The sequence below is a fragment of the Rhipicephalus microplus genome, chromosome X, assembly GCF_043290135.1.
Source record: "Rhipicephalus microplus isolate Deutch F79 chromosome X, USDA_Rmic, whole genome shotgun sequence".
NCBI lineage: Eukaryota > Metazoa > Arthropoda > Arachnida > Ixodida > Ixodidae > Rhipicephalus > Rhipicephalus microplus.
Genome location: NC_134710.1, coordinates 32,715,436 through 32,731,483, shown reverse-complemented (window position 1 = coordinate 32,731,483; position 16,048 = coordinate 32,715,436). Strand labels below are relative to the sequence as shown.

The window sequence follows — 16,048 nt, the reverse complement described above, 5'->3', positions numbered from 1 at the left end:
CTTAAAATGATCGCTGGATGGTGGCACTTGTATATGATGAAATACATGATGAAAAGATGCGAATTGGCGGTACTTGGAGGGTTGACTAGATAGACGGACTGACTGACGGACACACGGACGGACGGACAGACAGACAGAGGGACGGCCGCATGAACAGACGGACGGACAGATGGAAGAATAGACGTACGGCTGGACACATAGAGAGACGCACGGACAGAAGAATGCACCGATGGTCACACAGATGTACGGACACACGGACGGACGCATGAATGGTCGGAAACAAGAACGAATGGGCGGATGAAAGCACGGACGGACTGACGAACGCTTCGCCCCACCAATCATTCACACCGTGGATATACTGATTTTTTAGTTTTTTTTTCTGTTTTTTCAAGGCAACGCTGCAAGAAACGCATGTCGCCTTGTGCAGCGGTTGTTAGACAGCCTGAACATCTGGATTTCGTGGCGCAGAGTCATTCGTATCCGACTTTAGTGCAAATCTCGCTCTTTTTTATTGTCTTCTCGCCGTATTGTTTCAAGTAATGTTACTTGTTTTTAAATGATAATCGTGTTCATTCATCAGGGATGTAACTATCAAATTTCTTTCACATCAAACCAGGAATGAAGACCTTTCCCAATGATTTCCGATTGATACTGCGCTCGGCGAGATGATTCTGTTGTATGCGTGCGAATTAAGTTTATTATCGCATTGAACGACCACCCTCAACGGGGTTTCCATTCCTTTTCATTGATACCGCAACTCCAACTGATAATTTGTTACACATAATAAGATGTTCCCAAATCAATTCGTTCCACGTATTTTTCGTATCGCTGTATAAAGGCGACGTATGGGCTGATGCCAAACGTTGTGCAGGTCAACATAGAATGTGTTCCAACCCGGAGGACTGTGTAGTTGAGCAGTCTGTTTCTGTAAGTCCCAAAACCACAATACATATGACTACTATACATATAGCTCCGACTTTGGGCCTACTTCGCCTGAAATCACACACACAGACTTATTCATGTGATCGAATCGGCTCCTTCAAACAAGGGGATATGCGCGTCGCTTTCGTCCCATGAGCGTGTGCTGTTGCTATATGCAAACGTAGATGGACATTCCAGCTCGCAACGGTTCAGTAGATACTCGCTCGGTGGTGTGGTCTCTATAGATGTCTTCCCATCCTGAGACGATGCTTGTCCCGTGGGAGCGAAACATGTTCCGTATCGTTCTCAGCGATCAAAATGCACGCATGCCGATGCTGTTGGCGTGAACCGGTCGTCCGGATGCTTTTGATTTGATTGATATGTGGGGTTTAATGTCCCAAAACCACCATATAATTATGAGAGACGCCGTAGTGAAGGGATCGGGAAATTTAGACCACCTGGGGTTCTTTAACGTGCACCCAAATCTGAGCCCACGGGCCTACAACATTTCCGCCTCCGTTGGAAATGCAGCCGCCACAGCCGGGATTCGATCCCGCGACCTGTGGCTCAGCAGCCGAGTAGCTTAGCCACTAGACCACTGCGGCGGGGCGGTCGTCTGGATGCTTTAACTTGCAAGTCCTTGCTGGTGGGGCGGCGGGCTTGGGTAAATCACAAGGTGTGACCGAATAGATGAAACGAATACGCAAGAATGAACGTGCATGTAGCAGCGTCGATGTATCCTACGATAAGGGAAGGTAGCCATAGGGAGCTTGAACGCAGTCACCTCACATCAGTAAAAAACAAATAAAAACTTCTCCAATCGATTCAGTAAGAGCACAAACAGCAGCACTGTGCCGAGGCCCGTCACTATTGGCAGCGTAGTTAAAATGGGCCACCTCATAAATTCATCGTTACGTCGCTGCCTCGGATGTGGTAGTGTCTGTGTGCGCGCTAATGCTGGCGGTGAAAACTCGCTACACTTGAAGTATTCAGTGGATATTGTGGTGGGGGGGACCTCAGACCAGGTCTTTGCGGCAGCTGCCACTCAGCGAGCCGGATCCGTCAGCGAGAACCTCGACTCACCAGCTGCTCCTCCCGTCGCTCTACTGTAGGATGCTGCCTTTAAAATAGACAATATTGCTCAAAACAATATAAAAAGGAGAAAAGAAAGAGAAACATTCAGTTGGTCAGCGTGACTCGAACTGAAGTCGAACACCAACAAAGCATGTTACACACCAACAACGTACTCAGTGCGCCTCGAAAAATCAACGCGGTATAGGGCTAACAACCGGTACAAACAGCGACACGATTTTCTTGCAAAAAAGCAAAATTACGAATCTTTGAAAGTAGTAACATAAATATTGACGCATGGCTATAAAATTTGAAAATTAAAAGAATAAGAAAACGGGATATGAACAGATGACTTGGAGCACTACCACATTTCCAACTGCGCCTCAATCCAGTGCACCACCAGAACCGTTAGGCGATGGCATCTATAACGACTACAAATTCACAGCATTGCCCCCCCCCCCTAATTTTTACCAATACACTACGGTGACGGGCCCCCTTACCATAGTCATTGCTTTACGGTGGCGGGGCCCGTCGTTGTAGCTGCATCGCTATTATGACGGGTCCCGTCACCATTACAATTTCACTATACAGTGACGGGCCCCATCACCATAATCACGATTACACTACGCTGACGAACCCCCTAACTTTAACGATAGTACAGCGCTGAAGGGCCCCGTCACCCTAACGATCAGCATTGTCACTACTCATTTGGCAGAGATCTGTCTGGCTGTATAGCTGAAGCCACAGGAACCACGAGAGAAAGGAAACGTGACGCTGCACTCTTGTGGAGCACTGTGAGAAGGATGGCCATGAATTCAATCTTGAATACGCTTGTGTTATGCGCACCGAAACGAACCTGCCAAGGATGGTCTAACTCGAGCCCACGCACATCGATGACACCCCTGGAAACATCGACCACTCGCTGGGAGCAGTTTCCCCTACACAAGTGCGCGGCCTTCGAGACGCGATGAAAAGATTAAACAATAGTTGAGGGGATAAGAAGCTACGGCACTTCTACAAACAATACAGTCAACCCTTAGCCAGTTGGGACACGCTACCGCTGCGGGCATGGCCTTCAAATTGTCGTTCTTCATTCAGGTTGGTTACGTACCCCGCGCCTTCTGTATTCATTGTAACGATCCTTTTTTGTTAGCGGTGTCGTGCCCCACTGAAGTGCTTGACTTCTGCCGCAAAACTGTGTATGACTTCCTTTTTAAATTCTGTGCAACGTGCCACCTTATCGGTCTACTTCTAATTCTGTCGGGTGATGTTGAGATGAACCCGGGACCCCCAGTAACTTTAGAAAGCCTTGCAGAAAAGGTACCCTGCTTAGAACTTACGTAATCTACCATTCGGGACGGACTTGTATCTATCCGTTTGGCTCATGCTAATATCGAAAATCTTGTCGGCAACCCCTCGGCACACCTAGATGAGGTTGAAAAAAATTCGACATAAACCAGTGCAAAAGCCCACCTCTCGACCCCCCCCCCTCCCTCCGAAACTGCTTCTCTTTCTTCTCAGGTAAAACAACTCGCTGACAAATGTGATGACGCTGAAAACCACCTACGCCGATCGAATCTATTGTTCTTCGGAATTAAAGACGAAAATACAGAAACTTGGGCCGAATCTGAAGCAAAAATAATTTCTGTTTGCGCCACGAACCTCGAAATAATCATCACCGACGCAGCTTTAGAGCGTGCGCACCGGCTCGGTCGCTACTGCACCGACAAAATGCGCCCAATTATCGTTAAGTTTGCGCACTTCAAAGATAAATCTAGAATCCTCCAGTCTTCTCGGAAACTGAAGGAAACAACCTTCTTTATACGGGAAGACTATTCAGCACGCGTGCGCCTCGCAAGGCAAAATTAATACTCTTTTGGGCAGCAAAGTAACGCAACCTTGAAAATCCGCTTTGACAAACTGACAATTGATAAGAAACAATACACCCGCGATGCAATGACCAATTCCGTTGTTCAACTAACCACATAGCAATTTCCACGTGCCTACAAGTCCGCTCTCTGTCATGCTAACGTTCCAAGCAAGCCCTTCACAGCCATTTCAGCTTTCCATAACGCAACTGTAATGCTTACTAACATCCGGAGCTACCTGCTCAAAAGAGAAACCGTTGAAGCTCTACTGGAAGATAACAGTACTGATCTCGCGATACTTACTGAATCTTGGCTTAACCCGGACATTCAGGATAACGAACTACTTTCGGCAAAATCTTCATACTGTATTCACAGGCAAGATAGGCCGGGCCGCCGGGGAGGCGGGGTTGTGGCGCTTGTAACGCCTAGTTTGCCTTCCTCCAGAATTGATGCAGAATGCCGTCATGAAATCCTGTGCGTAAATCTAACTTTTCCAATCAGTAAAACAGTACTAATCGCATGTTATCGATTCCCGACTCTGACGATAATTTTACACAAGAACTCCACTCTGTTGTCTTAGACGTAACTTCACGCTTTCCCCGTTCGAACTTCTTGTTGTGTGGCGACTTCAATTTCCCAGACATTGATTGGGTTCACCTAGCTGCTCACTCATCCCTTTCAAGAAACTTTCTAGATTTGTGCCTTATGTTTAATTTAGCCCAAATGGTTACTATGCCCACTCATGGTACCAACATACTCGATTTATTTTTGGTCTAACTCCCGATCTTGTAAACTCAGTTCAATGCGTAGAAGGTATCAGTGACCATAAAATTTTATTAATTGGCCTTTCCATTCCTATTCCTACCAGACAACCTCTCAATAAGTACATCCGCGATTATAACAAAGCCAATTTTCCAAAATAAATGATGAACTGGCAGATTTCTATGAAACGTTTATTCATTGTGATGTTTCGCGAACAGTCGAACAAAACTGGGTGTTATTTAAAACAAATTGCTGTCCTTAATTGACAGACATGTACCTATAATCTGTATTCGCGGGGATGCCAAAAGACCATGGTACTCTAATTCCTTGAGGAGGCTGTCAAAAAAGAAAAAAACGCCTCTTCAGAGAAGCCAAGTTATCGAAATCGCCTGTTAAATGGGAAAAGTATCGCACATGTTTGCGCGAGTACACTTCACTGTTAAAAAATGCAAAAAGGCGATTCTTCGGTCATGATCTCCTCGGACTCCTGGGCGACAACCCAAAAAAGTTTCGGAACTATTTGTCTCCTAAAAACAGCGCTGCTCAAAACTTGCCATTTACTAATCCCGATGGTTCGGCCGTTTCCGCCACTGACTCCGCCGAAATCATGAATTTCCATTTTTCATCCTTATTCACGCATGAACCCTCCACCGATGTTCCGTCCTTGCCGCCCAGAGACTTCCCGCAGATGCCACGCATTTTTGTCACAAGCGAAGGAATAGCAAATCTCATCGACAACCTTAAATTCTCGTGTTCCCCTGGCCCAGACAATATACCCGCTAAAATTCTGAAAAACACAAAACTAATATCCAGTCTTATCCTACAATTTATTTTTAACCAATTTCTTGACACTGGTTTTATTCCTAAAGACTGGAAGATAGGTAAAGTCACCCCCGTGCCCAAATCAAGAAGCCCTTCAGACCCCTCAAACTATCGTCCTATTTTGTTAACATGCATTATCTGCAAGCTGCTAGAACACGTAATCTACTCCCACATTGCAACTCATCTGGACCAAAATTTCTTCTTTTTTTCTAACCAGCACGGGTTCCGGCGTGGACTGTCATGCGAGAGACAGCTGTACGAATTTTATACTGACCTTCACTTTAACCTAGACTCTTCTTTTCAAACAGACGTAATATACCTCGACTTTTCCAAAGCTTTCGACCGTGTTCCACACCGCCGTCTAATAAGTAAACTTTCTTGTCTCAGTATAGACCCCTTAGCCCTATCTTGGATAAAAAATTTTCTAACCGGTCGTGTTCAGTATACTGTTGTCGCGAATAATGAATCAACCCGTGTTGATGTAGTTTCCGGTGTATTGCAAGTTTCCGTTCTTGGGCCTCTTTTGTTTATAATCTTTATTAGTGATATTCCAGACAAAATTTCATCCACCATCCGCCTTTGTTTGCAGACGATTGTGTGCTTTAATGTCGCATCTCATGTTGCACTGACCAAATCACACTCCAGAATGACTTGTCTAACATACATAATTGGTGTTCGTGGTGGCTAATGCAGCTTAATACACAAAAATGTAAATTTATGCAAGTTTCGCGCAAGCGCACTAACTTTTCCTTCCAGTATTCTGTGAACTTCCAACCCTTAACCCAGGTCGACTCCTATCGTTATCTTGGCGTCATAATAAACAAGTAAACCAACATGGTCCGAGCACATAGAACAACTAGTCTCCGCTTCAGAAAAATCACTTGGCTACATTAAAAGGTCGCTTACGTCCTGCCCACCGCAAATCCGAAAATTAGCTTACGAAACCTTCACGCGTACTAAACTTGAATATGCTTCTGCTATTTGGAACCGTCACCAAAATTACCTAATCGACGCATTAGAAGCAATTCAAAATCGCGCTGCCAGATTCATCACCTCACAATACAGTTCTCGCTTAAGTATTACCAGTATCAAACTATCCCTCAACCTCCCTCCTCTAGAAATTCGCCGCAAGCTCACTCGGCTCTGCCTTCTGCACAAACTATACCATAATTTCCCGTCGCAACGCAATACCGTTCTTCTACCTAGCTCCCGCCCGTTCATCACGTCGCCTCTTTAACTCCCTATGTTTACAGCGCTTACATGGTTCAACTAACGCTTTCAATAAATCATTTTTACCTACTGCCATTGAAGACTGGAATAACCTGCCTGAATCCATAGTTAGTGCACGAACAAAACCCCTTAAAATTACAACAGCTAATCACAAATCACTTGATATGTTAGTTAATTTAGAATTGTTGCGGTTCTCTTCCACGTATATATATAAATTTTTTTCCTTCTGTTGACATTGTTTTTATCATGTAGTTTACTTTGGAATATGCTTTGTACCATTGACAATCATGCATCTGTTGAATTGTGTTTTTGCCTTCCCCTTATGTAATACCCCGCAAGGGGCCTTTAAGGGTTCAATAAATGATGATGATGATGATAAAGAAACCCGGGTGCGTCTTGAACAGTGGCGTAGCTAGGGGGTGGAACTGAAGACCCGTGACCCCCTTCCCCCTGATTTTTAGTTTTGTGCCAAAGCAAGCATACGGAGCACAAATTGGCGCCCAACGACATATGCCTTCTTGGCCCCCACTTCGCATCAATAATAATGCCACTGCCCCCCCCCCAACCACCCAACCGAAAGTTTCTGCCTACGCCCTGGTCCCGAAACACCGGATCTATTAAAAAAATAAAAACTGCGTGGAGCCATTTTTGCTTCTAGAACTATGTAGAAAATACGAAGGGAAGAGTGACTGCTTGAGCGCCGCAGCATACTAGCCGATATGATGTGCTGTGGTCACCGCAGACACCGGCCCTCACCTTGTGTGTGCTAAGCGGACGCCAACCAGACTGAATCTCGGTCACCAGGTAGTACCCGGGATGCTGCAGGTCTGAAAAAAAGACGTACTGAGTGTGTGCGACTCAATAACACAAACGTTGGCGCTTGAAATTAGCCTCGACCATTCGTCAGAATATAATAGATGAGTACGAAGTGGAGTAGTTTTTAACTCAATTTGCGTTTGTACTTGATAGAGAAATTGCACATTGTACACGGAGAAGATTGAAAGCTGAACACGAATTTTCAACATTATTCTTAGTTTTCATGTCACGCAGTGCACTTTACAATAGCAATAAACGCTTTCCGAAAACACAAACATTCCACGACGGCGCTGTCTTTCTACTGAGCCGCTTAGTATTTTAAATGCGAAGAGTTTCTTAGCGAACCACAGGCCCTATGAGCATCCATTCTATTTCGTTCCATCCCTCTATTCAATCAACACATCCATCCATCCATCCATCCATCCATCCATCCATCCATCCATCCATCCATCCATCCATCCATCCATCCATCCATCCATCCATCCATCCATCCATCCATCCATCCATCCATCCATCCATCCATCCATCCATCCATCCATCCATCCATCCATCCATCCATCCATCCATCCATCCATCCATCCATCCATCCATCCATCCATCCATCCATCCATCCATCCATCCATCCATCCATCCATCCATCCATCCATCCATCCATCCATCCATCCATCCATCCATCCATCCATCCATCCATCCATCCATCCATCCATCCATCCATCCATCCATCCATCCATCCATCCATCCATCCATCCATCCATCCATCCATCCATCCATCCATCCATCCATCCATCCATCCATCCATCCATCCATCCATCCATCCATCCATCCATCCATCCATCCATCCATCCATCCATCCATCCATCCATCCATCCATCCATCCATCCATCCATCCATCCATCCATCCATCCATCCATCCATCCATCCATCCATCCATCCATCCATCCATCCATCCATCCATCCATCCATCCATCCATCCATCCATCCATTCATCCATCCATCCATCCATCCATATGATTATGAGAGACGCCGTAGTGGAGGGCTCCGGAAATTTCGACCTCCCGGGGTTCTATAACGTGCACCCAAATCTGAGCACACAGGCCTACAACGTTTCCGCCTCGATCGGAAATGCAGCCGCCGCAGCCGGGATTCAATCCCACGACCTGCGGGTCAGCAGCCGAGTACCATAGCCACTAGACCACCGCGGTGGGGCGAGCCATGCCAAGTCTTGGAACTGCCTTGGACGAAGGCCCGACGTAGGTGTGATGTTGGTGCTACGTCATCTGAGGTTGTAGTGCTGGCTGCCTAATTCTAGAACAAAAAAATTAAACTTTACGTATGTACTCTTACGATACATGCGTCACGTCAGGTTGGCGTCAAATGTGGTTCGAGTACGGGCCCCGCTTTTACAGCAGTCTAATAACAACAATACATTCGTTATCCTATGATTCAGTAAGCTTTATTCAATCGTCGCTCGACTCCGGAGGACTGCCCTAACGAAGGTTACGTACGATAGTGACGTAATCACACCCACACACCCCTTTTTAAAATAAACCACATGCATACCTTTCCCTGAACGTCCAGTGGCGTAATGCTGCAATTTGTCATACATCCGTGCTCAACTGAGTAGCGTCCCCAGCTTTGTGTGGAAACCACTGTGACTGCTTTCCTCATAATATTTCTGCACTTTTCGAAACGCAACTCAGCGTCTCAGCATATTTCTTTTGTTGTACACCAGCTCTCCCACGTGATTGTTTCTTGACATGCACCTTACTCGGGACAAAATAAACAGCACTTTCGTTTGCCTCTCTTGCCATCACAAGCTGCTACTTTGGTTCTGAAAATAACACGGCCCACGCTACCGTAGGCACGACACGCGTGTATGTGCTGCTTGTCGTGTACATTCGTTTTCACAGCCCATAAAAAAAAGAACAATGAAGAAGCGACAAGCGTTTTCACCTTCGGCCGATGCCGTGTCTTTTGAGGCTTGACCCTCACGGTAGCAAGAGAGTGCATCCCAGAGCCCCTTCGGGAACTTGTCATGGACAATGCTGGTTCTGCAAAAGACACGTTCTCGCTGGGTTCACTTGTCAGAGCATGAAAACATGCAACGTGAATATTTCAAATATTGCGTCGGCACGCATGCCAGTGAATTCAAGTGCAGACCAAGCTGTTCATCATGGAACGCGAGTCAAACAAAAGTGCACGCCCCATGAGCAGCTCCAAAGTGACAAACTACACCGTTAGCTCGTTCTAAATATTAGCCGACGATCCCATTGGGAGACCTGAAACTCATACACAAATAAAGGTGCGTGCCTGGTCCAACCTGTGCTACTTTATCGTGCTTGTTTAGTGAGCAATGCTAAGAGTTTATGGAAAGATTCTAGAACGATGTGTTTAGAATGCGTATAACCCCATTTACAAGCATTGCTGTATTGCTGAACTCTTACACTAAGGAGGAAAAACTATAATTTCTCATTAAAAAGTGCTTTCTGAACTCCTGGTAAACAAAAAAACGCGCTAACACCAGTGGCTGGCAACACGAAATCGAAATTCCCGCACCAAACGCGGCGTCACATTCTGACGGCGGCTTAATTATTAAAGCCCAGCGTAGTTTATAGTCATTAGAAGTTTTGTACGCTATCCTCTGAAGAGACCACAGGCGAAACGTGCCAAGTTTCAGGAAATTTCTTTCAGCCGATTTCCCCCGAATACGAAAAATACACTCCGAAATCAGTGACGTCACAAACAAAGTTTTTGGTACGAAATTTACACATAAAACATTCTACCTTATTCTGTAATTAGGAAACATATGACAGTCAAATCAACAACATTCGAGTTATGAATGCACAATTTACCAATCTAAAGCGTTTCATTCTTTCATTTTGGAGTCCCCACAAAGTTTACGAACTGACGAGATGGTCAATCACATTTTTCCCGGTCGCTGCGAAGTACACAGTCGGGTGAACCTGTAGCATGGTCCGTAGTATGGTAGCCCAGCATATAGAAGTGAGCGCGTCAACGAAGGCGATAGGGCAAAACGATGGATTCCCATATGCCCGGGAAGTCAATTCCTATCTATCTATATAAAACGAAGGCCGTGCCACGGCCGAAACGTAAATCCATAAAGGAACTGCTTGCTTTCTCGTACGTGTACCAGCTTCTTTTTTATACGTACCCGACCCACTGAGCTTGCCCACTAAATATATATATATATATATATATATATATATATATATATATATGAAGTGTGCCGTCATGAGGGACTCAATCATGCGGTACGTCCACACGCACTTCAGCCCGAACGACTCATCAACGCCGTGCTTCATCTTCTACGGTGGCGCTATGTTTTCGGACATTCCGGCGCTACTTGAGTACCTGCCTTACCGGGTGGACACGCTGTTTCTGCATGTGGGCACCACGGACATCCTGAAGACGAGCTCTTCAAGATCACTAGATTCGTTGAGGGAGGCCTTCAAGCGAATGAGGCAGATGCGCCCGAACATCAAGACACTGCATCTTAGTCTGCCACTACCTCGCGCACCCAATCGCCGACGGCGGGACTCGAACTGGCGATCAATGAATCCGTTTATTATGGAGGTGCAGTGATTCAGCAGAGAGGCCCGCCGTCTCTGCCACTACGGGTTGTTGGGAGCAGGTGTCTATTACGTCGAACATGGTTTCTCAACACTCCCGCTGCGCCGCTTCCTGGCTGCTGACGGCTTACATGCAAGCTTCGAGGGAGTCGCGCTGCTGGCACAGCACACGAGGGTGCAGCTGCGATGGACGTCGGCGGCATGGAGATCGGCGGCAATGGCTTGCACGGACAACTCCAGTGCCAAGCCCCCTCAACAACAAGGAGCCGAGCGACACACAGAGCCATCCAGGGCACCAGCAGTGACGATGTCGCCACTACCACCAGCGAGGCCAGCGAGCCAGCGGTTCCCACCAGTGAGTCAGAGATCGGCGGCAACGGCTTGCACGGCAAACTCCAGTGCCAAACCCACTCAACAACAGGGAGCCGAGGGACACACGGAGCCATCCAGGGTCCCAGCAGGGATGACGTCGTCACCCCCACCAGCGAGGCCTTACAACACCAGGCGGACGAATGCGGCGAAGACCAAGGCGGCGGCTTCCAAATGACACGGGGAAACAAAAGGTACGGGCAGTCTTAAACACGCATGGTCTCACTCAATTCTATCGATTAGGAAAATCATTGAAAAGCGGGTGCAATACGAAAAACACGCGGAACAACTAACCAAATATCTATCTCACGAAATTGCACCTAAGGGCCTCCGCCTAGCCTGCAACCCCTCAATGTCTAGACTAAGTGAAGCAGAAAGGGGGAAGTGGGAAAAAATATTACTAGAAGCGTCCTTGCAACTGACTCGGGTCATTGCGGACCATAGTGAGCGTAAAGCCGCCGAATACAGTGTCACGGAGGCCACGCAGAAATTGGTATCTAATCTCGGAGAGCATGAGGCAAGAGAAGTGGAAAGATATGAACTAAAAAAAGAGAGGCAAAATTTCAGTAGTAAAAGATAGAAAATTCAAGCGGGACTGCACTAGCTCCACTGCTCTGCAACAGGAAAATAGAAATGAGGCCGTACAAGCACGCCAGGGACCACCCGTACCACAACCTAACTTTGAGGAGAAAAATGGGAACTCGAAACTACAGTGCAATTCTAATCAAAACATCCCTACTCTCGAGTATGACGCTGACACTCCCGTGCCACGTGATAGCCAAGAGCAGCCGAAAACTTATGAGAAAAATGTCCTCAATCTGTCAAACACAACACTCACACCCGCTCAGCTTCAACTTTTGTCGAAAAGCTTAACCTTTTGTCCATCATCCGGTAGATTCGATGAATTTGAACGTTACCAAGACCTCGATAACTTTGCGCGTAATCTCCACCTCCGTGAATACTTTCATGATTGCAAGGACTGTACGGACGAGAATAGAGTGATTGGTGGTGACAAATCATGGAGTCCGGGTGAGCAGAGGGACAAACACCTCGATATGTATATATCAGCAGTTAAAAAAGATATCATCAGAGCGTAGGAAAAAAATCAGCCATTTCGAAACAACATATCAAAGTCAGAACGAAGGGCACTCGATGAACTACGAAAAAAACACTGAAATTACTATCAAACCGGCTGATAAAGGGGGCTGCATAGTAATTCTTAACACGTCGGACTAATTAAAGGAAGGGGAACGACAGCTATCAGACACAAAATTCTACAAAGAACTTCCAACTGACCCGACTCCCGAATTTGAAAGAGAGATAAAAGTAACCCTAAACAATCTCCGCCGGGACGAGAAAATTACCGGCAAAATGTTAAAAGCAATGTTACCGGCCCACTCTGTTCCCGGTTGATTCTATTTGCTCCCCTAAATACACAAGGCAGGTAATCCGGGACGTCCGATAGTATCCAGTAACAACACATCAACAGAAAATATATCAGAATTCATCAATTCCTTAATAAAAAACATCCCCCCAAATTTTCCTTATTACCTAAAGGACACAAACCACTTCATCTGCGAAACTTCAAGTCTCGACATCCCAGGCGGCAGTTTTCTGGTGACCATGGACGTCTGCTCACTGTACACCAACATACCCCACGATGACGGAATAGCGGCTATGGTTTCTAAATATGTAAACTCTGACTCATCAACTAGTGTAAGTGGCGAGGTACTGTTTACACTTCTTGAACTTGTACTAAATTATAACCATTTTGAGTTCAATGGCAAGCATTTCCTTCAGGTCATTGGCACTGCAATGGGCACGAAAATGGCCCCAAACTTCGCGAGCACCTTTATGGCTTCACTTGAAATCCCATTCATTGAGGGATTTGAAACCTTTCTACTACAGAAGATACTTAGACGATATTTTTATGATATGGAACCATGATGAGGGAAGTCTTTTCCGCTTCATAGAGAATTTTAACAAGTGCCACCCGTCAATAAAATTCACGCACAAAATTTCCAAAACTAGTATTAACTTTTTGGACGTCACTGTCACGGTCGAATATGACCGCTTGTCAACAAACCTTTACAAAAAGCCTACAGACCGTCAAATGTACCTACATTTCAACAGCAGCCCCCCAAAGCATTGCAAAACGGGTATTCCATATTCTCAGGCCTACCGGTACCGAAGAATATGCACCGATATGCGAGAATTTGACAGACACGCGGAACACCTAAAGCATTCTTTATTGAAACAAAATTATCCGGAAGACATTATTGACGATGCGATACTACGTGCTCGCAACGTGAACAGGAATGATATTATTAAGGGACCAAACAGAGTATCTAAAACGACTTCCCAAACGAACCATGTACTAACTTACTCCTCATCAGCGCCACGAAACAACAACATACTGTCCCGCCATTTCAACATAATCAGGCAAAGCAAACGACTAACTTCTAACTTCGCGAAGCCACCTCACGTGGTGTACCGCCGGGATAAAAATCTGAAGGACATTCTTGTCAGAGCAGAAACAACCACCCCCAAATTTCAATCAGGGTGCCATCCCTGCGGAAAAGCTCGATGCAAGGTATGCCCACAGATGGTCACAACACGTGAATCCAAAGCGAACTTCTCGGATTTCAAAGTCTGCATAACTGAAAGCCTTAATGGTGACTCCAGTAACGTAATATACATGCTACATTGCAACATCTGCGGACAAGAATATATCGGCCAAACAGACAAGCCATTTCGGCTGCGGTTCAATAATCACCGGTACCACGCCACTTCACTGCCGAAGCTACCTTTATCTGGACATCTGCGCCTGCCAAACCACAGTTTTAAAAATATCAGCGTAACTCTTTTGCAGTCCGGTTTCTCAAACAGACGAGAGCGCGAACAGCGTGAGGCATATTTTATTTTCAAATTTCGAACATTAGTAGCCGGCATCAACGAGGACCCCAGTAAACTGAACTGCCTCCGAGAAGTAAGCCAGGAGGAAATTGGTGACAAAGATTGATAGCTGGAGACCACGCTTTTTTCTGACTGACTCGTACGTGTACACTGTCCATTCTTATTTTCGTTTTGTCTTCATTCATTTTTTTCTTTTCTTCCTTTTTCCACATTCACATACAAAGTGTTTTCGTTCGCCTAGAAACAGACGAAGATTAAAGGTAAAAAGAGTCGGCCGACCCATTAACGGGAGACCCTTCCTTTACGCACGCCGCATGCCGACCGACCCATTACGGGGAAACCCTTTCTTTACGCACGCCGTCACGGACCCTCCCGGCACCGCGGCGACAATCTTGGGTGGCCCGACACACGTCGAGAACTGAACAGCACGTGATAAGAAACGTATGTGGACGTACACGGACAGTTGGTTTCGTTCTCAGTGTTCACAGTGGTTCTTCCTCTTTTTTACTTTCTTTCTTTTCTTTCTTTTTCTTGTTCTTTTTTTCTCCCCCTACCTTTTTTCTCTTTTTTTCTTTTTCTTTTTTTCTCAGTTCCCTCTCACTCTCGCAAACATGTTTCAAGGCGAGAGGGACGCGGCAGCAACGAAGTTTGGAAATTTATGTTAGTATAACTCATCCCCTGATGAAGGGAGGACCCCTCCCGAAACTGTTGGGAAATATATTTATCCTTGTTGACAACGCTCCCGTTGTGCCATATCCCATACCTTCACAAAGACTTACTGGCCCATTGAATTATTACTCCCACTATATATATATATATATATATATATATATATATATATATATATATATATATATATATATATATATATAAAACGTGTTAACGTGTCGATGTCGCTTTAGTAGTGGGCATTCCTCTTCACTACATTTCGTCCCCCGTCTGAAAAGGAGCCATCCTGGCGACTCACGGTGAGCAGAGTACGAGCGGATCGTAATAAGATTTCAACCGCTGTACGTGAACGGTTTCATGACACCGAAAGCACTGGTCTGTGGATGTCGTAACGGGTTTGACGATGTAGTTAACAGGTGAAGTCTGCGAGACAATGTGGTAGGGTCCCTGGTACTTTGAAACAAGCTTCAAGGAAAGGCCTGTAGGCACAGCGGGAACCCAAAGCCACACAAGAGTGTCTGGAACAAAGTTAGAGTACGGCTGGTTATCGTCACGTCGAGATTTTTGTCTCCATTGGTCGACAGTTGTAAATGACTGGGCGAGCTTACGGCATTCCTCGGCACGGCGGGCAGCTTCAGAGATAGGCGTAAACTCGGAGGAATCGGGGTGGTAGAGTAGAATGGTATCTAGTGCGGTGGAAGGGTCTCAGCCATATAACAGGAAAAAAGGCGAAAAGCCCGTACTTGCCTGTGGAGCAGTGTTATACGCGTACGTCACAAAAGGTAGAATGAGGTCCCAATCAGAGTGATCGGAGGCAACATACTTTGATATTATGTCCCATAGGGTGCGGTTGAATCTTTCCGTCAATCCATTCGTCTGCGGATGGTAGGCGGTGGTAGTTCGGTGAATGATACGGCATTCGGCAAGGAGTGCGTTGACGACTTCAGAGAGGAATACACGTCCTCTGTCGCTGAGAAGTTCACGCGGTGCGCCGTGACGGAGAATGAAGTTCCG

At 46.0% G+C, this 16,048-nt stretch overlaps 1 protein-coding gene across 1 annotated transcript in view; it reads right to left on the bottom strand.

The window, feature by feature from the left end:
- The window catches only part of LOC142774989 (serine/threonine-protein kinase haspin-like), a 71,018-nt gene that overhangs the window by 38,976 nt on the left and 15,994 nt on the right, over positions 1 to 16,048 (bottom strand). Inside the window, exons 7-8 of the mRNA XM_075876167.1 lie at positions 9,444 to 9,541; positions 7,431 to 7,501 (exon numbers count right to left, since the gene is read on the bottom strand). Coding sequence (XP_075732282.1) covers positions 7,431 to 7,501; positions 9,444 to 9,541 — 169 coding nt within the window. The remainder of the gene's footprint in view (positions 1 to 7,430; positions 7,502 to 9,443; positions 9,542 to 16,048) is intronic.